This window comes from Delphinus delphis, chromosome 14 (genome assembly GCF_949987515.2).
Source record: "Delphinus delphis chromosome 14, mDelDel1.2, whole genome shotgun sequence".
Lineage (NCBI taxonomy): Eukaryota > Metazoa > Chordata > Mammalia > Artiodactyla > Delphinidae > Delphinus > Delphinus delphis.
Genome location: NC_082696.1, coordinates 18,518,547 through 18,543,472, shown reverse-complemented (window position 1 = coordinate 18,543,472; position 24,926 = coordinate 18,518,547). Strand labels below are relative to the sequence as shown.

The window sequence follows — 24,926 nt, the reverse complement described above, 5'->3', positions numbered from 1 at the left end:
CCCGGAGGATGATACCATATTAAATAATGAGTCAGTTTTTGCGACCGACAGTTGAGACAGCTAAGCCTGGGTGAAAGAGAGCCCATACTGTTGGGCCCATTCGTCGTCACCATCTCTGCTATGAAGATTACTTTTGTATAGGCCTTTTGATGCTAGCCCAGATCTAATATGTAAGGGGTCTTTGTGCATGTATCACTTACACAAAAGGGAGCTATTTTGGTAATGAAACGTCTCCATTTTATACTTGTATATTACACAGTTACGTGACATTTTCCAGAGAGCCATGCTCCATAAATCGATTCCAAATTTGTCTACTGTAAACAATTCTAGACAGATGAGGTGCATCATACTATAAAGATCCCATACATAAGGACTCTAGTAAATAACTCTAGTAAATAACATTTGTGCATTTGCTGGGAGGTGTTTCAGTGGCATGTTTACAACAGAATTGGACCAGGTGATCTTTCTTTCTTGGGATGCTCAAGTTTCCTGCAGATGCCGCTCTTGCATTGGATCCCACTCAAAGCTGATGGTCTTCAGAGTCACTCAATGAATGCACTGAAATAATACTCCCCAAAGCAGAATATTCTACTGCCCAAATGCAGAGAGGACCAGCAAGCACTGGCCTCTTTCTTAGTTATGTCTTAGCCTTTACCTTAGAGAGGATGTCCCAGCATGCCTAGCCTTCTGGACTCGTAAAATCTCCACCAATGTGGTAAGTCCATGAATCTCTGTAAGATTTATTCCCCACTCTCTAGCATGCATGTGTCTTAATGAAGGATTAAGAGTACTGGCCGCTTACTGCCCACGGTTCTGAGTTCACCGTTGTCACCCATATTCACGTGTAGACCAGACTCAAGCACTACCAAATGTCAGTATCACCAAAGACTCTGAACACTAATTTGTAACAGAGGGTATGAGGATTAACATTATCATGATTTTTTCAAAAAAATTTTACCTTAGGTGTTGAACTATTTAGGGCATTTTATTAGGCATGTCACGAGGACACATCTAGCTTATTTAAGCCACAACGAGGAGCTGGATGTGCTGATTTGTTATAACAATACAGGGACATCTTCTGGACACATAAGAACAGGAATGACTCAGTGAGGAACTTTGAAGAGGGAAAAGAAGGCCCTCAGAACTTGTCTTCTCCATTTTTTCTCTTTATAAACATGTTTTCTCTCCTCTTAAGTTCACATCATGGAAAACACGGCTCCTGAATTTTATATTGTTTTCTCATACAAGGCCAGTTTAGAATATCTTGATCCTGGTGTCAAATTACTGGCCAAAGCACAGGGAACTCAATACTCTGTAATGACTTATATGGGAAAAGAATCTAAAACAGAGTGGCCATATGTATATGTATAACTGATTCACTTTGCTGTACACCTGAAACTAATACAACATTGTAAATCAACTATACTCCAATAAAAATTAAAAAAAAAAAATATTGGCCGAAGTGACGAAGATTTGCTCAGCTTGGGTTAGATGCTTGCTCGCAGGCTTGTCCACCATTGCTAGCTGATGGGGCAGGTACAGATACAGACTGTGGGACTAGGTCCCTGTTTCTATACATATGAAGAGAGGTGAGGAGTTGTCAGAAAATGTAGACTAAGCAGGAAATGCAACAGTCATATGCCTTTGCAGAGCACTGTATTTCACCAGTTCTAAGACGAACATTGCTTTTCCCCTTTAATATCAGAATGAAATCAGAGTGTCTTATCATTGGTGGTTCCTTACAATCATTGCTGGCCAGGTGACCTCCAGAATTCTCTGCATACACATGGACATGGACTTGTTCATAAGAATTCATATCGTCTCCGTTTCAAAAGAAATATGTTTGACAAAAGCCTAATCCTTAGGGGAAGAGAATTAAATGGCATGGTAGAGCCTCTCGAAGAAATGTGAAGGGAAAGGGGTTCTCCTCACACCAGAATGACTCCCCCATGGCTCAGGAAAAGAGAGAGAGGGAGAGGTATGACTGGCTGAAAGTCACCACAAACAGTGCCCCAGGAGCGCTACCTAATTCACCAAGCACTTTACTCCCTGTGAACATGTAAATAGCTACAAGTAAGCAAGCAGAAATGTGCAGTGGCTGGTTGTTATTCCCAGTGGTATGACTGGATATATGGAATCCATCAGCATTTCAGGATAAAAGCCATGAAAAAAAAACTTGGAAGAAGGGATATGTGTTCTGGATGCGGTCTAAAAACCTTCCAGGGGTCCTCTTTGGTGAGATCAAGAACAACTCAGCATCAGCACTTCCTGAATGAGGGTTGGTGGCTTGAGAAAAACCCCAGGAAGAAAAGGAGAACACTCTTCAGGCAACCGTGCATTTTCAAAGCCTTTGACAACACGAAGGACAAAACTGCACAGAAAAATACACGTTTAAAAAAACAAACAAACAAACAAAACACACGTTTAGTGTTTACAAAAAGTGATTTACAAGAGTAGGAGTTTGAGTATGAATAAGTTTTCAGAATACTTAACCAATTTATGTAGTTTATTTTTTCATGTACGTTTAAGTGTGATACATGATGAAAAAGTTATGCCTAAATAAATTTAAAAGAGCTTTTTCAATAGGAAGTAAATACTCGTAAGTGACACGAAAGTGATTAAAAACTTTGAGTGGCATATTTTCTTTCTTGAAGCACAGGAACTAATAGTGTGTCTTATAATGGGTGGCATCTTGGGATAAAAGAAATCTGGTATTTCACTTGCTTAGGCATAAGAACCTTATTTTTTATCTTACACTATATCTCCTCCATCCATTTAATGTTATATTTTAATTGAATGTACATTATAAACATTGTTGTGGTGATTAAAGCTTATTAAGTTAAAATTAGTCAAATGATAAATAATTTTCATCTTTTACCAGATGAGGGAGTCTGCAAAGAGTCTTCTGCTAGATGGTGTGTATATCTGAGAAATACATAGTTTTTATTTTTAGAGTATCTCAAGTTTTTTAGAGCCTCTCTGGCCAGGTAAGGGTATTTTCTTGATTTAAAAAATATACTAGTGCATTTTATCTTTTTCAGGTTTTTCATATTTCTTTATGGCATTTAATGAAAAAAGCTCAAATAGCAAAACCTCTTCCCAACCTCAAATTTGCATTCCGTGCTATGGTTTTGGACTTGGACTTACTTGATTCTTCTTTGGAAGAGGCTTCTTTAGGTACTGATTAATTTTAGATATTTATGGAATTCCTAGCCTTATATGGGCTAAATAATTTGAGAAAAGTATACTCAAAATTTTTGTGGAGTAGGTAGAATGGGTCTATATTAACAGTTGTAGAGTTCAGGCTATGCCCTGAGAAGCTCAAAAGGTTCCAAAGATCTGACGTGTGTCCCCTGTCCCACATACATCCAGGGCAGCCCAGAATTTCCCAGTTTTATTTGTTCTTGACCTTAAAGAGCATGACAATCACTATATATACAGTAGCACTGGAGTAATTCAGGGAAGATTCTCTGATCTAAGTAACCCTCATTTCCTCCTCTTCCGATGTTCTATTCCCACCATTTTAACATTTTCTTTCAATTTTAAAGAAGCTTCATGCTACTTTCACATAGGAATCAACACTAGTTCACTAAAGTGTCAATATTTAGTGTTTCCCTTCTCCAGAATGTTTATATTCTAAAAAAGAACCACCTGCAGAAGGCAATGTTAAATATAACAACAAATCTATCGTTGTGGCACTTTATACATTAGAGGGCTTTAATAGTTAAAGGCAGTGAAAATTGGGGTAGAGATTAGACATAACTTTCAGTCCAAAGTTTGTTTTTCTCTTTCCAGCGGAATGCTTAGATGTTAAATGTAATGTGCCAAAAAGTGACAAAGAGTATTCTCCTGAGGAAGTAGCAGCAGCAATTAAAATTCAAGCCATGTGGAGAGGGACGTACGTCAGATTACTTATGAAAGCTAGAACACCAGGTATACTCTTTCAATCATTTATAAAATGAACTTGCATAAATAAGGATGAATATTTGTTTACGTGCTAACAAAAAGCATTTTAGGGTCATTCTACTTTACGGCTCAGCTAATTCTTTTTAATTCTATCAATATTGAATTTCCTTGAGTTCAGGATGCATGTCAGTACACTCATGCTTTTTTTTCCTGGCACAGACTGAGCACACAACAAATACTGGCTGAAAGAACGAATGAATGAATGAATGATCAGCTGTATTTTCCCAATCTATCATGCGTTCTTTAAAAAACAGGAAACTGGCCTTTTTCTCCATCCATCCCCTTTGCCTAGCAGAATGCTTTAGCAGTCAATTTCAGCTAAGTCATAGACAGTTTTTACATTTCTAGACCATTTTTCAAAGAATCGAATGAATGAATGAGTGAATGAATGAATGAATTTAATGAAGAAGCTTCCACATATGCCTGTGGTGACATACATTTAGAAGGCATAAAATGCTTTTAAAGTATATTATTATATTTATTAAATCAAATATATTTATGCATATGAAGTAAACTTTCGTGAGGTCTATTTTAACAGCTCAAAATAATACATGCAGAGGCAAAAAAATTATATTCAATTATTTTCATTCTGCAATTTTTGTTAACGCTTTTAGAGAAAAAGCCTTGCCTCCAATAGAATTCTTTGAGTATTTTGAGACATTTTGTTGTAAACATATCTCTGAAACATTTAATGAGAAATATCAAAATGTTCATCTAAGCAGTAAAAACTATAGATACACAAGTGTAAAAAGAAACAAACTATATTGCATAGTTTTGTGGTAGAAAAATATTGCTGTCGCTTGATTTTTATATTTTTTTCTATCAGAAAAAAACTAATTATAAATTCATCCAATTAAATATGTGGTAACATACACATGTTGTCCATATATGCTGTAAAAGTTATATTCACACAATGAGTGTTTTCTCTTTATAAAGACAAAAATGAGCAGCTTAATAATATTTCAATAGCATTTGCATTCTTTCACTCAACACATTTATTGAATAATTTTTGTGTGCACAGAACTGTTCTAGATTCTGGCCTTATAGAAAGAAATCAGTAAAATTGACAAGGTTTCTGCTCTGATGAATCTTGTGTTGTAGTGGTCACAGGCATATAGCAGAAAGTAAATATATTAAGATACTGATTTCAGATATGAGTAAGTACTGTGAAGAAATTAGGATAATTAGAAAAATGTCAGTTTCTGACATGTTAAATTCGAGGCACTTATTATGGATTTGCATTTTTCTTGCCAAATCACCTCTTAAGCCATTCGTGGATTATGCTTTAGATTAAGCTTCAGTGAGATCCTATTAGCCATTGTTTTTTAGAAAAATTGGATGGATTATTTTTTCTGACACAAGAGCTTTCATAAGGTTTTTTTTGGTGTGATAAATGATCTCTCATTGTAAATGCTTTGATGAGTATCTTCAATTAGATCAAAGAGCATTTTATAATTTTTAAACTAAAGATGAAGGGAAACAGTATATAATTGTGAGCAGAGCTCTTGACTAGAGGTTCATAGCTTTATGTTTTAAACATGGTTTACTGCTAGTAAAGCTTCAGACTTTGGATATTACCTTACTGGTGAGTTTCAACTCCCTCACCTGTAAATGGAGGACTTAGAACAAAATGATTTTTCAGGCACCTTACAGCCTTGATACTGCTATTTTTTATTGTTATTTTTAGGCACAAAGGAAAATACCAGTGTTGCAGATACTCTTCAGAAAGTTTGGGCTGTACTGGAACAAAATATAGAACAGTATGCGATTTCTCTCTTAAGGTAAAGCAGTGTAATGATGTTTCTTATTGTAACCTTTCTTATTGTTTCTTACAGTGACCTAATGATGTACCTTTCTTAAGGTAAAGCAGTGTAATGATCTTACTATAAGTTCCAGTTCAAATGCTACTATATTTGTTGAGTTTTTCCTAATCATAGCAGCTAGAAACATACTATTGCTTCTGAACTTCCACACTTCCTACTTTTTGTTTGTCTTCATTGCACTTATCTAATACCCTAAGCATAAAACCTCTGAGAAGCAAAACAGAGTTTTTTTGAAGTCTTTTGGTGCTAAAGAGATAAAAGTTAGAGTTTAGTACCTGCTAGGGGAGAGGATTCCAGTAAACAATGAAAGTTGTCAGCTGAAATCCCTGGAGGACAACATTCTAGAAACAGGGACAAGTGTGAAGTAGATTGAGCCTTAGGAAAACTGCATTTTAACCACAAACCATGTTCAAAGCAGGATAATCTGAAAAAACTGAGAGAAAATCATATATATATATATATATAAAAGAAGCAGACCACTTGGTGATGTAGGAGCTAGCAGTCCAAATCTCTAAAGGTAAGTATTATGGAAATGGCCAAGAAAATAAAGGTTAAAGAAAGAGAAAATAAATTAAAAGTCTAGATTAATAAAACACAGTTAAATGGAAATTACATAAATAAGATTTTTAACAACTGAAATTTAAAACTTTTTAATTAGTTAACAGCAGATCAGGAAGAATAGAGGAGGAGATTAGTGAAATGGGAGATAGGTCAATAGAAAAATAGTGGAAAATAAGGAAAGAGCTAAGGGACATGGGGAACATGCTTAGAAAGTCTAATATTTGTATCATTATAGTCCCAGAATGTAAAAAGATAATAGCTGATAAATTTCCAGAACTGATAAAATACATCAACCCATATTTTCAAGAGACTCTGCATGCACACTCCATGCAGGAAGGACACGAAGAGAACCAGACTCATCGTAGTCAAATTGCTGAAAACCAAAGGCCAAAAGAAAAACCTTCAAAGTAACCAGAGAAATAAGACACACTATTTTCAAAGGACAATCACACTAAGAGCCATATGTACGAGTAAATTCTTAACCTTAGCAATGCAAAATGCAGAAGTTGGGTAATAAGCTTTAAAGAGTTCTAAGGTTCTAGCATTATTGCAGAAATGGTAAAAGTAATAATCTAGATGAAACACTGGTAGGGCAAGGATACATAATACATTCGCTAGCAATATGCTAATGGATCCACAAGTGAATTTAAGAAATAAGATTAATCTTATACATTCCAGAGAACAGAAAAAAAGAGGAGACATTTACCAACCATAACCTTGATTTAAAAAACTCAACAAGGACAGTAAAAAAAAAGTGAAATTGCAAACCAAATGCCCTCGTGAAATTAGATGAAAAAATGTAATAAAATATTAGCAAATCAAACTCAGAATTATAGTAAAAGAATAATACCTTATAACCAAGTGGCTCTCCCAATCTAAGACGTGTAATAGTGGTTTAACATTAGGAAATTCATCAATTTGGCACATTAACAGGGAAAAGGCACAAATCACTCGGTTCTCTGGCTAGGTTCAGAAAAAAACATTTGAAAAAATTTAACAAAAATTCAAAAATTTAAAATTTTTTAGCAAACTAGGATTAGAGAAGACTTTCCTTAATATGTTATGGTATCTACTATTTTTAAGCAATTACTACAAACATGATTAGTGGTGAAATTTTGAAAGCTTTCTCTTGAGTTTGAGAATGAGACAAAGACACCTGACCAAACACTTCTATTCAAGATAGTCCTGGAATTTTGTGAAGGGTAAAAAGGCAATAAAGCAAAATAAAAGTCACTAGAGTTTGAAGGGAAGAAATAAAACTACTGTTTACAGGCAACATGGTTATATATGTAGAAAATGCCAGAAAACCTACATGAATTTATTAGAATTAATGAGAAAATTAAAGAAAAGTTTCTGGATACAAGGTCAAAATGAAATAACGATTGGACTTATATCTATAAGCAAGAGACAAACAGAAAATTATGCATGTAAACATATAAACCTAAAGTTAATGAAAAGAATTTCATGATGAGCCAAATGTCAAAATTTTTAATTTGGAAAAAATCCAGATTTGTATTTTCCCAACCCTGAGAGTGAGTACCTCACTCACCTCACCCAAGTCCTGACCTGTGGATACTGCTACCACCTGATAATTCAGCTTGATAAAACTTTTGCTCCAGAAGCCTCTTTTCTAAAACGGGTACTCTTCTGCCTAAGACCCCAATTGTTTGGACAGACACAGAGAGCACGAAGAACCTCCTTCTCCAAACTGCTTCAACATTGTGAGGAAGATTTCTGTCCCAGAAATTACACCTAATTTTCATGCAGATGGAGTGCTATAATCATGTGTTGCCCTATTAGGGACTCAGGTCAGTTCACTATGGAGGTGTATTTGAAACACAGGCATAACTCCTTCAGGGAGCTGGCGTTCCTCTCCATGTGTTCCTTCTACCATAGCCAAGAGCATTTCCCAGAAAGAAACTCAGCGAATATCCAATGCAGATATTGGCCATGCTCTTTCAATAGTTTGAGTTGCACACCCCAATCTATTGAATGGATGAAACTCACAAGTCTCACCCATCTTTAAACTTAAATGTCAGGAGCATCCAAAGCTACCTCCTCATCCTAGAAGGCATTAATTACACGGTCAAAAGCACATCTTTTAGTATAAGACCTAATGCTAACCCCACTTCTACTAATTATCAGATGTGTGACCTGGGGTAAGTTTCTTATCCTCTCTGAACATAAAATTAAGTTTTTTTCACCTGTAATATAAAGATAATAATATCTACTTCATTCCTTTATAAAGCTGAAAAGATAAATTAAGGTAATCCTGGAAAATTATTTAGCACAATGCTACAGATTGAGCCATTACACAACATTAGCTATTATAAATATTGCTATTATTAGTAGTAGTACATGAGTAACTTTGAGGTCCTTGAGCCTAGCCTTGCATTCTCAGACCTGTAGGGGCACAACTTCAACAGCTGACTTTGGGCAAGGCTCAGTTTTCCAATATAACTTTCTCTCTGTCTTAGGATGCAAAGTTAAAACTAAATCTTTTGATTATGTCAGGGATATCTCTCTATGGGTCATTTAAGATATTCCACATGGTACATCAGGATTTTGATGGTCCTATACTCATTAGAATTTCCTGAGGTATATGAAAAATAGTAGAATGTGTGATGGAAACAGTGACAGTCTGGAAAGCCTTTAAATTGCACCCTTCTCTTAGAATTGTGGTGGGACCCACGATTGCACTCAGTTCCCTATGTGGCCTGCTCAGTTCCTGTACTGGCTCAGCCAGCTCCTGCATTTAGACTCAGCCAGCCCCCATATGATTGACAGGGGTACTCTGCATTGACTGACCATCACCTCATACTTCCTAGTGAGGGTGATCAGGTTATTTATCAACCAAACTGGGACACTTTGACAGGGAACGAGGGAGCACTATTAATAATTATGCCAGGGATATGAGCCTAAACCAGGACTGCCCCAGAAGAATCAGAATATATAATTGCCCTGGTCTTTGTTCTTGTCATTATTTTGAAAAGTTTTTAAAAATCCTTCCGAATATAAACCTGTCATTTTCCTCCCACCACCAAAGACCAGTGATCAAATGGAGCATGTGAATCCTATCCTCTGTGAGGATCTCTATGGCTCTGCTTCCCCGTGACAGTACAGTTGAGCCATCCACCTTCTGGAAGCCAAGAGCACCTCTAGCTCTGTCTAGACCTCTAACAGAGAACCATTCCTATGGCCATTATAGCTTCTGTCCCAGCTAATACCCAAGACATTGTATGAAAGACCTGAGATTCCTGGTGCTACTGAGGCTGGGTCCGGTTCCTGGCAGAGTGGGAGGTACAGGACCTGGAGGATCTCTCTCATCACTTCCATCGTGTTCTGGAATATGCCACAGGCTTCCAGGGGTCAAACATGGAGAAACCTCAGTTGCACCAGAAATCATGTAGAAGGAAAACTCTGGCACTCTCCCCTTGTTTGTGGCCTCTATTTTCAGGGGTTTTTTTAGTTTTTTTTCCAAATCCATTCCTCACTTTAAACTCCATTCTAGTATTGAGTCTCCAGTCAACCCCAGACCTTCAGTGGCTTCCACCCAGTTTTATTGCTAGTTTGCCTGCTTCTAGTTTCATCACCCTTATAGGTTGAACTTTCGTGCTGATTTCCCATCTATAAATTTCAGTTACTCCTTAGATCATGAATTAGGTTCTCTCTTGACTAAGAACTTCAAATAACTTCGGGCACCTTTGATAGACATCATGGTTAATCTGGAATGGGCTCTCCTGCTTTGGTGCCGTGCACCACGAGCCCCCATTTGATGAAGGACTCAATCTAGCCAACAATGTACTACGATATTTTATGCTGTTTTTTTGCCTATTTCTTTTTTGTAAATAGAATTTATTTTAAAAGTTGTTTTGCCATTGGTACTTAAATTATTTTTACATTTTTAGACTAATGTTTAAAAGTAAGTGCAAGTCTATGGAATCTTATTCATGCTATCAAGATGAAGAAACTAAGACTGCTTTTGCTGACTACACTGTGACTTACGCAGACCAGCCACCAAATACTTGGTTTATAGTATTCAGGTGAGGCTATCATACTGGCAAGTAATATCACTCTTAAGTGGCGTGAAATATTCATATATACAGAGCTTTCTTTATGAATCTTTATGATAGTAGTAAAAGTATTAATATGAACGTTTAAGTTGCTTTCAGAAGTTAGTTAAAATTTCTTCCATATCTGCTACGCATAAATGAGATATTACAGAAATTTTTATTCATGTTTCTTTAAACAAAATATGAAGACTATGAAGTGTTAATTGTTAGATCTTTTTATGAGTATGGTAAACATAATAAAATAAATTGAGACGCTTTCCGTATATAAATAAATTTACTCATTTCGAAGCAACAGCCTATTAGGTAAGAGTCACAAACTACTTATAAATGGGATTTCTTAAAAGGTGTGCATTTGCATGACAAAATAGTGTATCAATAAGAATTTTAAAGGAAAACAGTATGCATGCTTTTAAGTTATTTGCAACTTTAAACTTATGATTTTATTTCTTAGCATCAAACCTAATTTCAAACTTTCTTTATGATTCATGTCAAGGGAAAGTTCATGCTTTTGTAATTACAGAGAAACATTTTTGGTTCCTCAAGATATGACTTTGGTTCCCAAAGTATATACTACACTTCCAGTCTGTATGCTCCACGTTGTTAATAATGACACAATGGAACAAGTGCCAAAGGTATTCCAAAAAGTGGTGCCTTATCTTTATACTAAGAATAAGGTAGGTGTAAAATTTATTCTCCTCATATGATAGAATAGCAGTGAGAAGTCAGCACCCTGAGAGGTTCCAACAGAAGGTAGAACAGATGTGTTTTCAATCTACATAACAGAGGAATAGGGTCCTGGTCTTTCTCCATGGAAGTCCCATGTATTTGACAGCAAAAGGTAATTAATGCGAGTGCTAGAACATTCACCTTTTAGCCCTCCTTCTTATCTTTTATCCAAAGAAAATATGACAAAAGGAAAAGTTAGAAATTCTCATTATTAAAATCATAAAATCATACAAACCCTTAAAATGAAAATGGAGGTGAAGAGCACATTTATTCCTATCCCTAAACCAAACCAAAGCAGCAGGTTTTCTCAGTTTCCCAGTGGGTTTTTTATTCTATTCCTAAACATGTCAGAAGATTGTGATTACACAGCCACTCACCATCCCAGCAGCCCCAGTCTTTTCCAGGGCTACCCAGATTCCTTCAAGAATAGACACTCTTGGCACATTACTCCTGCTGAATACAGACCCTGATGGTTGATGTCCACGCAAATCATGTTACTTCTCTATTTACCTGAACCTCATTTTTGTGTTTCCAGTCATTCCTTCTAAGAGGGAAGCACGATAAAAGCTAGTGTATACCTGCACTGTAAATCAGATCTCCTGTAGCTCTGATGTTCCATTCTCTAGCTGTATGGCTTTGAACCTCTTTATTTTTCTCTTCGAGCTGTGGTTGTGACTGACTTCTATGGTTCTATGCATTATTTTGTATAAATTTAGACATATCTACCTGATGAATACTGGTTTATAGGAATAAAAGATATAGAATATCATTCCTTAAAAGAACTCGATAATTCTTTTGAGTTAAGAATTTTTAAAAATAAGACTTTATTTTTTAGAGTCAGCAAAATTGAGAGGAAAGTACAGAGATAGCCCTTATACCCTCTTCTCCCCCACATGCACAGCCTTCCTCATTATCAACATCCCCTACCAGAGTGGTGCATTTGTTACAGTTGCTCATTTTACATTGACACATCATCATCACACAAAGTCCATAGTTTACATTATGGTTCGCTGTTTGTACCTGTGTTGTACCTTCTATGGGTTTAGACAAATGTAAAATGACATGCATCCATTATTATGAGATCATGCAGAGTATTTTTACTGCCCTAATAATCCTCTGTGTTCCACTTATTTATCCACCCACCCCAAGCCCTGCCAACCACTGATCCTCTTACTATCTCCATAGTTTGTTTTTTTGTCTTTTCCAAAATGTCATAAAGTTGGAATCATATAGTACATAAGAAAACTTTTCAGATTGGCTTCCTTCACTTTAAAACTTGCATTTAAGCTTTCTTCGTGTCTTTTAATGGCTAATAGCTCATTTATTTTTAACGCTGAATAATATTTCATGTCTGGATATACCACCGTTTATTTATCCATTCACCTACTGTAGAACACCTTGGCTGCTTCCAAGTTTTGGCAATCATGAACAAAGTGTGCATGTTTTTGTATGGACATAAGTTTTTAACTCCTTTGGGTAAATAACAAGAAGCATAATTTCTGGATCATATATAGTGAGAAACCGCCAAACTGTTTAGTTTTGTAAGAAACCACCAAACTGGCCTCCAAAATGTCTGTAACGTTTTTCATTCCTGCAGCAATATATGAGAGCTCCCATTGCTCCATACCCTCCTCAGCATCTGGTGTTGTCAGTGTTCTGGATTTTGGCCATTTTAATACCTGTGTAGTGTTATTTCATTGTTGTTTTAGTTTCTCTGATGTCATATGATGTGGAGCATCTTTTCGTATGCTTATTTGCCATCTATATTTCTTCTTTGATGAGGTGTCTGTTAAAATATTTGGCCCATTTTTAAATCAGGTTGTTAGTTTTCTTATTATTGAGTTTTAAAAGTTTTCGTACATTTTGGAAACAGTCCTTTATCATATGTGTCTTTTGCAAATATTTTTTCCCAGTCTATGGCTTGTCTTCTCATTTTCTTGACATGTTCTTTGACAGAGCAAAAGTTTTTAATTTTAATAAAGTCCAGCTTCATTAAAATTCATGGATCCAGTTTCGTGGACCATGCCTTTTTTGTTGGATCTGGAAAGTCATTGCCATACCCAAGAGATTCCTAGGCTTTCTCTTATGTTACCCTCTAAGAGTTTTATAGTTTTGTATTTTACATTTTGGTCTGTAATCCGTTTGGAGTTAATTTTTGTGAAGGGTGAGGGTCTGTGTCTAGATTCTCTTTTTTGCTTTGGGTGTCCAGTTTTTCCAGCACCATTTGTTGAAAAGACTGTTTTTGATCCATTGTATTGCCTTTGCTCTTTTGTCAAAGATCCGTTCACTATATTTATGTGGGTCTATTTCTGGGTCTATTCTATTCCATTGATCTGTGTCTGTTACTTTGTCAAAATGACACTGTCTTAATGATGGCAGCTTTATAGCGAGTCTTAAAGTCGATTAGTTTCAGTTCTCCAACTTTGTTTTTCTCTTTCAGTATTGTGTTGGTTATTCTTGGTCTTCTCCATATAAACCTTACAACCAGTTTGTTGGTATCCGTAAAATAGCATGCTGAGATTTTGATTGAGATTGCATTAAATCTATAGATCAAGTTGGAAATAACTGAAATATTCACAGTGTTGATTCTTCCTATCCATGAACATAGAATATCTCTTCATTTTTTAGTTCTCCTTTGACTTTGTTCATCAGAGTTTTATAATTTTTTTCATACACATTTTGTACATATTTTGTTAGATTTATATCTAAGTATTTCAGTTTTGTGGTTGCTAATGTAATTTGTTTTTAATTTCAAATTCTACTTGTTCACTGTTAAACTATTTTAGAGATTTTAGGATTTTAGGAAACTTTTTAAAAATCAGGGCAATTAAATTTTTCATGAAATCATTTAATCCATTTATATCTATACATAGAGGTGTGTGGCTGTGTATCACTATTGTTAAAACTTTATATTTTACTAATGAGTTTTTATACTATTTCATTATAATTTAAAAACTCTTATTAAAACCTTATCATTTTTTTCTATTTTTCATGATACAAATTTTCTCAATAATGCAGTCTGGTTTTACTAAATTTGAAGATATTATCAAATTGTAAACTGGACTTGAATCATTTTTAGTTTGTATTAAATTTTGCACATTTACTTCACATTTACATTTTATTAGAAAATCTGATTGATAGACAATATTTTTGTGTGCAGTTATGTATATTTGGAGTTATATACTTAAATGTAATTTTTAAAAACTCAAAGCCTGTGCACCAATATGTTATTTTTCTCATTGCTTTGAAAGAGTATTTATATTTCAATTAAAAATAGAAGAATTTGCCAATAAAAGACAATTTCTGTACATCAAACAGGTACTCAAAAACTGAATTTATTTGACCCTAATATAATTTGACCCTCCATACAACTCCCTTTTGCACTATATTTATTCTCCCTTATGTCCTAGTAAATAGCAATTTATTAAAAATTATAGCTTGGGAAATTTATTGATAAACCTTGCCTCTCTCCAGCAGAATATCTTGGGTTAAACCAAACACTATAAGAGATAACTAGTTCTTTGTTAACAAACTTGTCTTCACACCAGGAACAATTGATGGGTTATTTTTATAATGTCTGTTTGTCAAGTTTGGCCTAGATTTCCTTTTGAATATAAAAATTTATTTCATCTGTGATTGGAAATCAAAAGTCCCAAAGATCCATATGAAAAAGATGATATCATTCAAAGGGAGACTCTATCAAGATCATAGATGTCATTAAATTCTAGAGATGAGCTCTTTACTTCACTAGATAAGTATACTAATATTAATATATTAGCCACTGATACTTAATTTTTGTAGCGATCTTTAAGGATATTTAGTTGAACCACATAAGAATCTGATTCTTGTTTATATCTAGCATATAAATTTTGGGTTTGGTTTGGGTTTTGTTTAGTAACCCCAGTGAAGACTTCCCTTTCTAGACTAAACTTGAATTTGGGGGGTAGCTTTAAATGACACATTTTGAGTCAGTATGCAGAAAAACACTCTATCTCCATTTAACTATTATTTCTAAACTGTAAATTTAGGATTGCAACAAGCATAGCCATTCCCTCTGTCAAATACCTCCTTCTTCTAACCTCTCACTGTGGGTCTTTTTAGAATAAAATAGAATGAGGAGGAGAATATAGAGCTGTATGAATACAAGAATAGCTTCAGTCATTCTTCTTGTGGTATGGTTTTCCTTTCGTCACAATTCTTGATCTTTGAACATTTCTCCAAATTATCTAAGTCTCCTCTAAAATGTAGTTCCCAGAACTAAATGCAGCCTCTAAAGGGAATTCCAACCCATCTGAAGGAGGATCATTACTCCATTGTTTTGTAGCCCATGACTGCATTCGCATTTTGGCACTTGCCAGGCATTTGCCACATATGTAGCCTATTTTAGGTCAACTTTTTCTAACATATGTCCACAGAACTAGTGTCTAAGGTTAAAAAAAAATAAAAACACCTGGTTACACAGTTAATCCTTTAGAATTGTTTGACATATATTTTTTCATAATTTTTCAAAGACCATAACCTGTGATTTGAAATACTTATCTATGAGGTTTCTCAGTACTCAGTACTCGATTATGTTACTCTTCTATTACAGAGTTTTGAGGTCGGTTTAGAGTCACCAGGTCCTCTCAAAATCCTATCACTGGTTTAGCTTTAGACTTTCACTTACCAATACCTATCCTACCATTTTATAAACTTTTATTCCTCTCAAAACTGTTTTCTGAGTCTAGACAAACACAAAATCAGAGTCATGTAACTTTATTTTGCTTCTTTAATAGATTACTACCACAAGCCCAAATAATAACAAAAACAGCAATAAATCTGCACTTTCCTGATAAAAACACTTTAGCATACATGATTTATCTTCCTTTTCTTCTTGCCCCAAACGTAATGTCAAAGGTCCTTATGGGTCTTGCAATTCTGATCTTATTACAGGTTTTGGAATTTTGGTTAACATTCCTAGGTGTTTTTTGCAATGTTATGAATTCACTCTGTCTTGTGTATTTCTAATTTTTGTTCCTAAAAATCTAGACACATTGGAGAGCTTCCTCTGCATCAGAGAGCAACTGGAATACAAATCTATATTCTTCTGTCTTGTTAGAAATGTATGGAATTATAAACTCAGAATTACTTTGAACTTTTGTCTGTTAGCACTTTCCCAGGTTCCTTAACCGCTTCTTTTCTCCAACCTAAAGAGCTCATCTCCAGGCTCACATCTGGGTTCCATGGAACCAGATCTGCTGCTAATTTGATAGCTTTACCTGCTAATGGTCATCCTAAGGGCACTACATTTCCATAAACTCTTCTGCCTTTTTCATCTCATATTTAGAAAGATGATACTGAGAAGACAGGGAAATCAAGTAGGAAGCTATTGGGCTAATCCAGGATGATATAATGATAAAAATCTGCCTTAGGAAGCATTAGGAGAATTAGCAGGAAATGTAGTAATCATCTACCACAGTTAAGCACTTTTTTTTTTATAGCTAGGGAACCATACGAACAAAAGTGTTAGAGTTTTCCATTTTCTCCAAAAACATGTAAGATAGCAATTTTTGAGAGGGATTTCAAAACATGCTAGTGATTTGTTGATTATCAATAGATTTTAGGATCTTTATGTATATTAAGATAATAAAGACTTTTAATACTGTGAAATCATCTGTTGTACCTTTGAGAGACTAGTGACAATGTCACTTACTTCTGTGTAATTCTTTTTTCCTGTAGAAAGGATATACATTCGTGGCTGAAGCATATACTGGTGATGTGTATGTAACATCCTCACGATGGAAAATGCGCCTCATTGGTTCTTATCATCCACTCCCATGTCTGTCTCGAGATCCTCCATGTAATACCTTTACCATAAAGGAAATCAGAGATTACTACATACCCAATGATAAGAAAATTGTATTCAGGTATGTGACAGAAAGGAAATGCATTCCTTTGAAAATATTAATAATTTTTGTATGAAAAATTGACTTTAAATTTAAATATTTTATTTTAAATATTAATATTACCAAAATCAATAAATTTTCTGTAAAATCCTGGGTGAATTTTGAACTTCACTTTTATACTCTTTTGGAAACAACATAGAGAGTAATGTGATTATATAAATGTTATATAAGATCAAGCCTATGTTGCACATAATGGTTTCTTAGTCCTCATCGTATTTGACTTTCATTGAACATCCTAACACTCTTCCCTCTTTTTACTCTCTCCTCGTTCTGTTCCATCTCTAACTCTTCTCTTGTGTAGGTTTCTCCTTATCTGCCAACTCATCCTTCTTTTCATACATATTTATATATTCTCCATAAATAGCCTCATCATGGACTCCACTCTCTTTCATTAATCAGCCCTTCTGATTCTCATTCCCTCATACCTCTCATCTCTATGCCCTCCTCTTTATTCTCAATGTCCTCCACTACTTCAGGGCCTCATTATATTTTGTCTATAAAAATGCTGTGTCCATGTCTCCATTATATTCACTCTTCATTTTGAACTATTTCTCTGTCTCTCTCACCTTATTCATTTACATATCCATCCTTTACTACCAGAGTAGTTATCTAACAAACACATTTAAATATGTGATTTCCCGTCTTTAAAATTTTGGACAAATTTCCATTGGCTGTAAAGTAAAATCCAAACCACAAACACTCCTGCCCAGCCTCCCAACACACTGTGCACTCTCTTGATGGAGCTATGGACCAACTCCTGACATATTTGTGATGTGATTTTATCTTGCCCATGCCTTTCCTCTTATCTTGTTATATTCTGTCTCCATTTTTCCACCTAGCAAAATTTATCACTTTTAAGGATCAGTTTCAAGAGTCAAATCTTTTATATCCAAACCTCCAAATATAACTCGTTAGTCCTGGTCGTGTTTCTATAGTCTTTGGTTCTTTCTAAGAATATGACATATCAAATTTTATCTGGTTATTTCACATCCGCCTCCATGAGAATTAACATTTATTGGAGGCAGGAACCATGTCTTATCAATACAGGACGTATTGATATATGCCTGACACGTAGTTGGCCTTCATTAAATATTGTTAAATGTTCACTAAATGAGTTGTTAGAATACTTGTCTTCTCTTTTCATATATTTTTTCTATGCAGAAAGTTTGGCAAATATGTTATTAAGGAAATAAAAATCACACATAACCTAGAAACTATCATTGTTAGTATTCTATTGTATTTTCTTAGAATGTTTTTTCTATTCACAGTTTAACATTATTAAAATCATAACATAATTAAAGTTTTATAATCTGACTTTTTACTTAATATTATAGTGTTAACATTTCCCAATACCATTAAGACATTTTGTGAACTCTTTTTCATGATTATCTAATAATTATTCATATGAATATACAAGTTTTTGGTTATTGGTTATTCCCTGTTGTTACAAATTTCCTTTTCTACTTTTTCTATAGTATTAATAGAGATATGATGGGCATATTTTATTGTAAATATTAAAGAAAATTTCTGATTATTGTCTAAAGATTTATTGTTTTAAGGAGATTAAATATTTTAAAGAAACCATACATATTGGTAAATTGGTTTTCAAAAGTAAAACCCAAGTCTTTTTGACAGTATAGGCACAAATAATAATTTATTGTATTCTGGCTGATTTTTCTCTATAATTAATATTTATTTGCTCCTTAAAACCTTTTTCCCTTTAACAAACATGCTCACATTTTTTGCAAAGAAAGATAATCAACAACAAAACTAAATTACAGAACAATATATACAGTATATCCCAAGTATATTTTCTTTTTTTTTCCTAATATCTTTATTGGAGTATAATTGCTTTACAATGGTGTGTTAGTTTCTGCTTTATAACAAAGTGAATCAGTTATATATATATGTTCCCATATCTCTTCCCTCTTGCGTCTCCCTCCCTCCCACCCTCCTTATGCCACCCCTCTAGGTGGTCACAAAGCACTGAGCAGACCTCCCTGTGCTATGCGGCTGCTTCCCACTAGCTATTTTACATTTGGTAGTGTATATATGTCCATGCCATTCTCTCACTTTGTCACAGCTTACCCTTCCCCCTCCCCATATCCTCAAGTCCATTCTCTAGTAGGTCTGTGTCTTTATTCCCGTCTTGCCCCTAGGTTCTTCATGACTTTTTTTTTCTTAAATTCCATATATATGTGTTAGCATACGGTATTTGTTTTTTTCTTTCTGACTTACTTCACTCTGTATGACAGACTCTACGTCCATCTACTGCACTACAAATAACTCAATTTCATTTCTTTTTATGGCTGAGTAATATTCCATTGTATATATGTGCCACATCTTCTTTATCCACTCATCTGTTGATGGACACTTAGGTTGCTTCCATGTCTGGCTATTGTAAATAGAGCTGCAATGAACATTTTGGTACATGACTATTTTTGAATTATGGTTTTCTCAGGGTATATGCCCAGTAGTGGGATTGCTGGGTCATATGGTAGTTCTATTTTTAGTTTTTTAAGGCACCTCCATACTGTTCTCCATAGTGGTTGTATCAATTTACATTCCCACCAACAGTGCAAGAGGGTTCCCTTTTTTCCACACCCTCTCCAGCATTTATTGTTTCTAGATTTTTTGATGATGGCCATTCTGAGCGGTGTGAGATGATATCTCATTGTAGTTTTGATTTGCATTTCTCTAATGATTAATGATGTTGAGCATTCTTTCATGTGTTTGTTGGCAATCTGTATATCTTCTTTGGAGAAGTGTCTATTGAGGTCTTCTGCCCATTTTTGGATTGGGTTGTTTGTTTTTTTTGATATTGAGCTGCATGAGCTGCTTGTAAATTTTGGAGATTAATCCTTTGTCAGTTGCTTCATTTGCAAATATTTTCTCCCATTCTGAGGGTTGTCTTTTGGTCTTGTTTATGGTTTCCTTTGCTGTGCAAAAGCTTTGAAGTTTCATTAGGTCCCATTTGTTTATTTTTGTTCTTATTTCCATTTCTCTAGGAGGTGGGTCAAAAAGGATCTTGCTGTGATTTATGTCATAGCGTGTTCTGCCTATGTTTTCCTCTAAGAGTTTGATAGTGTCTGGCCTTACATTTAGGTCTTTAATCCATTTTGAGTTTATCTTTGTGTATGGTGTTCCAAGTATATTTTCTTATGTTTATAGTTGTTTATATATTTTATATACAGGTAAAATTTTAGAGAAAATACTAAACAAAAGCACATAAACTGAGGGCAATAAAAGGGTTGAAGAATTCTCTTTTTAATCTATCTGCTTCTTGTAATATATTTGCATACTGCCTATTAGAAGAAAGCAAAAAAAAAAGGAGAGAAGGAAGGAAATGTGCCAGTAACTAAAAATAACAATTGTGATAAAGTATTTTAACTACTATGATAGGAAACCATTGTATCACACAGCAGGGCCAGTATTAGACTCAGTGATATTGAACCCAATACCTAAGTTAGTCACAGCAGCTGGTCCTAAATCTGTCAGGATGAGTTGAGAGGAAGGTGAGGAGAGAACTGCTTGACTAGCACATGTAAAAATTCAGAAATTAGAGAGAATATGACCTTTTCAGTATGATCTTTGTTTTGTTTGCAAAATGGGGTTCTAGGGTGCTATAGCAAGAAGTAAGATCCAGAGGTTGGCAGGGCCCTTTCCTGAAGGGCCTCAAGGCAAGAAGAGATTCAGATTTTACCATAGAGGCACTGAGATGCTTTGGAGGATTTTAAGCAAAATGGCATTAATAGACTGTGTTAAAACATTATGTCTGCAACTATGAATTGAAAAAGTACTCTAAATATAATTTCTAAGAACAGAAAAAATGTTAGAACCTTATTGTTATGAAATTATATGTAATCATAAAAGGTACAAAACATGAAAAAAAAAGGAAAAAAAGCTCACTCGGAAGACTGCAGTGTGTTGTATGGATGAAGGGAAACATAACTGGAGACAGGGAAACCAGCCACGTAGAAGTTGCAGAATAACCCAGGTGTGTGATCATGGCAAGTGAAATAAGTCAGTGTATTTGTTTACCAAGGCTGCCATAACAAAGGCCCACAAACTGGCAACGTAGGTAGCTTACGCAACAGAAATCCTGACTGCCACAAGTCTGAGATCAAAGTGCCAGCTGGACTGATTCCTACTGAGGGCTGAGAGGGAGAAGATACTCCATGCTTTCTGCTAGCTTCTAGGGGGTTCTAGTCATTGGCATTCTTTGACTCATAGATTTATCACCCTGGTCTTTCTGTTCCTCTTCACGCACCATTCTCCCTGTGTCTCTCTGTCTCCAAACTTCCCCTTTTCATAAGGACCTCATTTTAACTTGATTATCTCTGGGAGATAATCTCTCGAAGAATGGTGACATTGTGAGGGGCTGGGGGTTAGGACTCCAGCATGTTTTTGAGGGGGACACAATTTAACCCATAACAGGCAGTGACAATGAATCTAGAGGAACGAGAAAGGATTTTAAGGTACCAAGGAAGTAAAATTGAGAGCGTTGGTTGATTGGGGTTTGACTTGGGGAACTGTTGGACAGTAAGTGTCATTTACTTAGTTAGAGGTTACAGGAAGAGAACCCCATTGGCTGGTTGGGCAACAGAAAGACAATAAATTCTTTTTTTCTTTTTCTTTTTTTAAAATTTTTTTGGCTGCACTGAGCCTTCCTTGCTGCGTGCGGGCTTTCTCTATTTGCGGTGAGCGGGGGCTACTCTTCGTTCCAGTGTGCGGGCTTCTCATTGAGGTGGCTTCTCTTGTTGCAGAGCACAGGCTCTAGGCACACAGGCTTCAGTAGTTGCAGCACATAAGCTCAGTAGTTGCAGCAAGAGGACCCTAGAGTGCGCAGGCTTCAGTAGTTGTGGCTCACGGGCGCTAGAGCGCAGGCTCAGTAGTTGTGGTGCACGGGCTTAGCTGCTCTGTGGCATGTGGGATCTTCCCGGACCAGGGATCGAACCCGTGTCCCCTGCATTGGCAGGCGGATTCTTAACCACTGTGCCACCAAGGAAGTCCTAAGTCATTTTTAGGTGTTAAACATGGTAGGCCAGTGAAATGTCCAAGGGATACTGCATAGGGGAGTCGGGCTGGAGACACAGATTTGGAACTCATTATGCTGTTTCTGCCCATGAAGTGCCCAGGAAAGTTTGTACAAAGAGAGTCAGATCCAGGACAGAATATTAAGATTCTCTGATATGTATCAGTGAATGTCAGTGTGAGAGAAGTCTAAAAGTAGCACCTCTGAAATAGGAGGTACAAAAGTTATTATGCTCATGGAGAAAAGTTTTTGAAGAAAGAGAAAATGAGGGTTGATTCGACTTTGTCAGATTCTCCTAACAGTTCAGGAAGATGAGAACTGAGGTTTCTATAGGGTGGTGACAAGGTGCTTGACACCATGGCAAGAGCAAGTTTAGCACCTTGGTTGGGGGCAGAGTGGAGCGCTGTGAGCGAGTGGGAGGTGATGAGCCAAGGACAGTGGAAGTTGACAACTCTCCTTAGATTGTTAGCTGGGGAATAAAATAGAGCCGAGACTGGTCAACAGGGTTGATGGAAGATTTTTTTTTTTGGTTTGTTTTTTGTTTTGTTTTGATCTGTCTTTCAGTGGGTGAGAACTGCACAGGTACAAAAGTCAATATCAAGGAGAAATAAAGTGGGGAAATTTAAGATAAGGAAGAGAGAAGATAGAAAAGCAAGTTTCTAGAGAAATTGAAAGTTTTTATAGGGTCCTGAACATTTGCAAAGATTCACCTAAAGTAGGAAAGAACCTCAACAAAACAAGAAACCTCTTAGACTGCATTAAGGGAGGAGTTGGGAAGGAATTAGACTGCACATTTCCAGTCTTTTTTGTAAGAGGTTCCCAACCTGCTTGGTTAAAGGGTGAGAGCACAAGCGACAGGTACTACTTCTGACTTCTCTGTATTTTTGTGAAAGAAAATACTGTTAACAGTATTTAACAAACGCTGTTAACAGTGAGGTTTTGAAAGCTACTGCCGGTTGTGCTTTTTGTCCCACTAGAGAGGAGGGCGTAATGGAAAGGTTTGATGTGGCAGTAGTTTGCAGTCTATCAAGTTTTATAAGTGAATGCTTATTATATCTAAATAAAACGTTACATTTCCTGTTTGGGATATGATGATAATAAACATCCGATATTTAACTTCATTTTACCACAGCATACTGGGATCTTTTGCCGAAGTCTATAATAGCACTAATATTTCCAGGATTTTAACTGACTTTATAAAGTGGTTTTACTTGTAGATTATCATATCAGCAAATGATACAGTTTCTTTTAGCTATTTGAAGGAAAGACCAGCATACTTGTTTATAAAAGTGAATGTTTTTCTTTATAGGTATTCAGTTAAAGTTGCATTACCACATCCTGTTACAATACAGGTACGCACATCCAAACCAGATGCATTCATCAAGCTACAGGTCCTAGAAAATGAAGAAGTTATCGTGAGCTCCACTGGGAAGGGCCAAGTTATCATTCCAGCAATTAACCTCTTGGGGAATGAGAAAGCCTTGAGCTCCCAGTGTAAGTGTGGCTTTTAGAATTGGTTATTTAGATTCATAAACAGGTATTTATGTTTATGTAACTGATTTTCTAAATGTTTTAAGATAAAATAGCAAGTAAACATTTAATTGCTAAAATTTGATATAATGGGAAATATTTTTTAAAAACTATTGCTTTTGTGTGCCAAATTAGTCTCTGAAGATCAATAGATTTGTTATAACTGTGCTTTAAAAATTATTACCTGAACCTTCTTAGACTTCTGAATAAGAAATAGATTTTTATTACTTTGAAAACATTTTTTACTTTTATTCCCAATTAATTATTTTTAGAAAATATTCTACTTATTAAAATTAACAGAAACTTTGAAGTTATTACTTGCAATGTAATAGTCACAGGAGCTTTTTTTTTTTTTAATGGCGGTATAATTGCTTTACAATGGTGTATTCGTTTCTGCTTTATAAAAAAGTGAATCAGTTATACATATACATATGTTCCCATTTCTCTTCCCTCTTGCGTCTCCCTCCCTCCCACCCCCCCATCCCACCCCTCCAGGCGAGCTGATCTCCCTGTGCTATGCGGCTGCTTCCCACTAGCTATCTACCTTACGTTTGGTAGTGTATATATGTCCAGGCTTCTCTCTTGCTTTGTCACAGCTCACCCTTCCCGCCCCCCCATATCCTCAAGTCCATTCTCTAGTAGGTCTGTGTCCTTAGTCCTGTCTTACCCCTAGGTTCTTCATGACTTTTTTTTTTTCTTAAATTCCATATATATGTGTTAGCATACGGTATTTGTCTTTCTCTTTCTGACTTACTTCACTCTGTATGACAGACTCTAGGTCTATCCACCTCATTACAAATAGCTCATTTCATTTATTTTTATGGCTGAGTAATATTCCATTGTATATATGTGCCACATCTTCTTTATCCATTCATCCGATGATGGGCACTTAGGTTGTTTCCATCTCCGGGCTATTGTAAATAGAGCTGCAATGAACATTTTGGTACATGACTCTTTTTGAATTATGGTTTTCTCAGGGTATATGCCCAGTAGTGGGATTTCTGGGTCATATGGTAGTTCTATTTGTAGTTTTTTAAGGAACCTCCATACTGTTCTCCATAGTGGCTGTACCAATTCACATTCCCACCAGCAGTGCAAGAGTGTTCCCTTTTCTCGACACCCTCTCCAGCATTTATTGTTTCTAGATTTTTTGATGATGGCTATTCTGACTATTGTGAGATGATATCTCATTGTAGTTTTGATTTGCATTTCTCTAATGATTAATGATGTTGAGCATTCTTTCATGTGTTTGTTGGCAGTCTGTATA

At 35.7% G+C, this 24,926-nt stretch overlaps 1 protein-coding gene and 1 long non-coding RNA gene across 5 annotated transcripts in view; one reads left to right on the top strand and one right to left on the bottom strand.

Moving 5' to 3' along the window:
- The window catches only part of LOC132436865 (uncharacterized), a 385,752-nt gene that overhangs the window by 21,517 nt on the left and 339,309 nt on the right, over nt 1-24,926 (bottom strand). For 3 of the 4 annotated variants that reach the window (XR_009521899.1, XR_009521900.1, XR_009521898.1), the window contains exon 5: nt 16,842-16,995. The exons of the other annotated variant lie outside the window; for it this stretch is intronic. This is a non-coding gene — a long non-coding RNA (uncharacterized lncRNA). The remainder of the gene's footprint in view (nt 1-16,841; nt 16,996-24,926) is intronic. 4 annotated transcript variants of the gene reach the window in all.
- The window catches only part of ADGB (androglobin), a 138,974-nt gene that overhangs the window by 80,932 nt on the left and 33,116 nt on the right, over nt 1-24,926 (top strand). Inside the window, exons 20-26 of the mRNA XM_060029831.1 lie at nt 3,042-3,177; nt 3,796-3,933; nt 5,654-5,747; nt 10,259-10,393; nt 10,944-11,097; nt 16,868-17,055; nt 23,439-23,623. Of these exons, the coding sequence (XP_059885814.1) occupies nt 3,042-3,177; nt 3,796-3,933; nt 5,654-5,747; nt 10,259-10,393; nt 10,944-11,097; nt 16,868-17,055; nt 23,439-23,623 (1,030 nt within the window). The remainder of the gene's footprint in view (nt 1-3,041; nt 3,178-3,795; nt 3,934-5,653; nt 5,748-10,258; nt 10,394-10,943; nt 11,098-16,867; nt 17,056-23,438; nt 23,624-24,926) is intronic.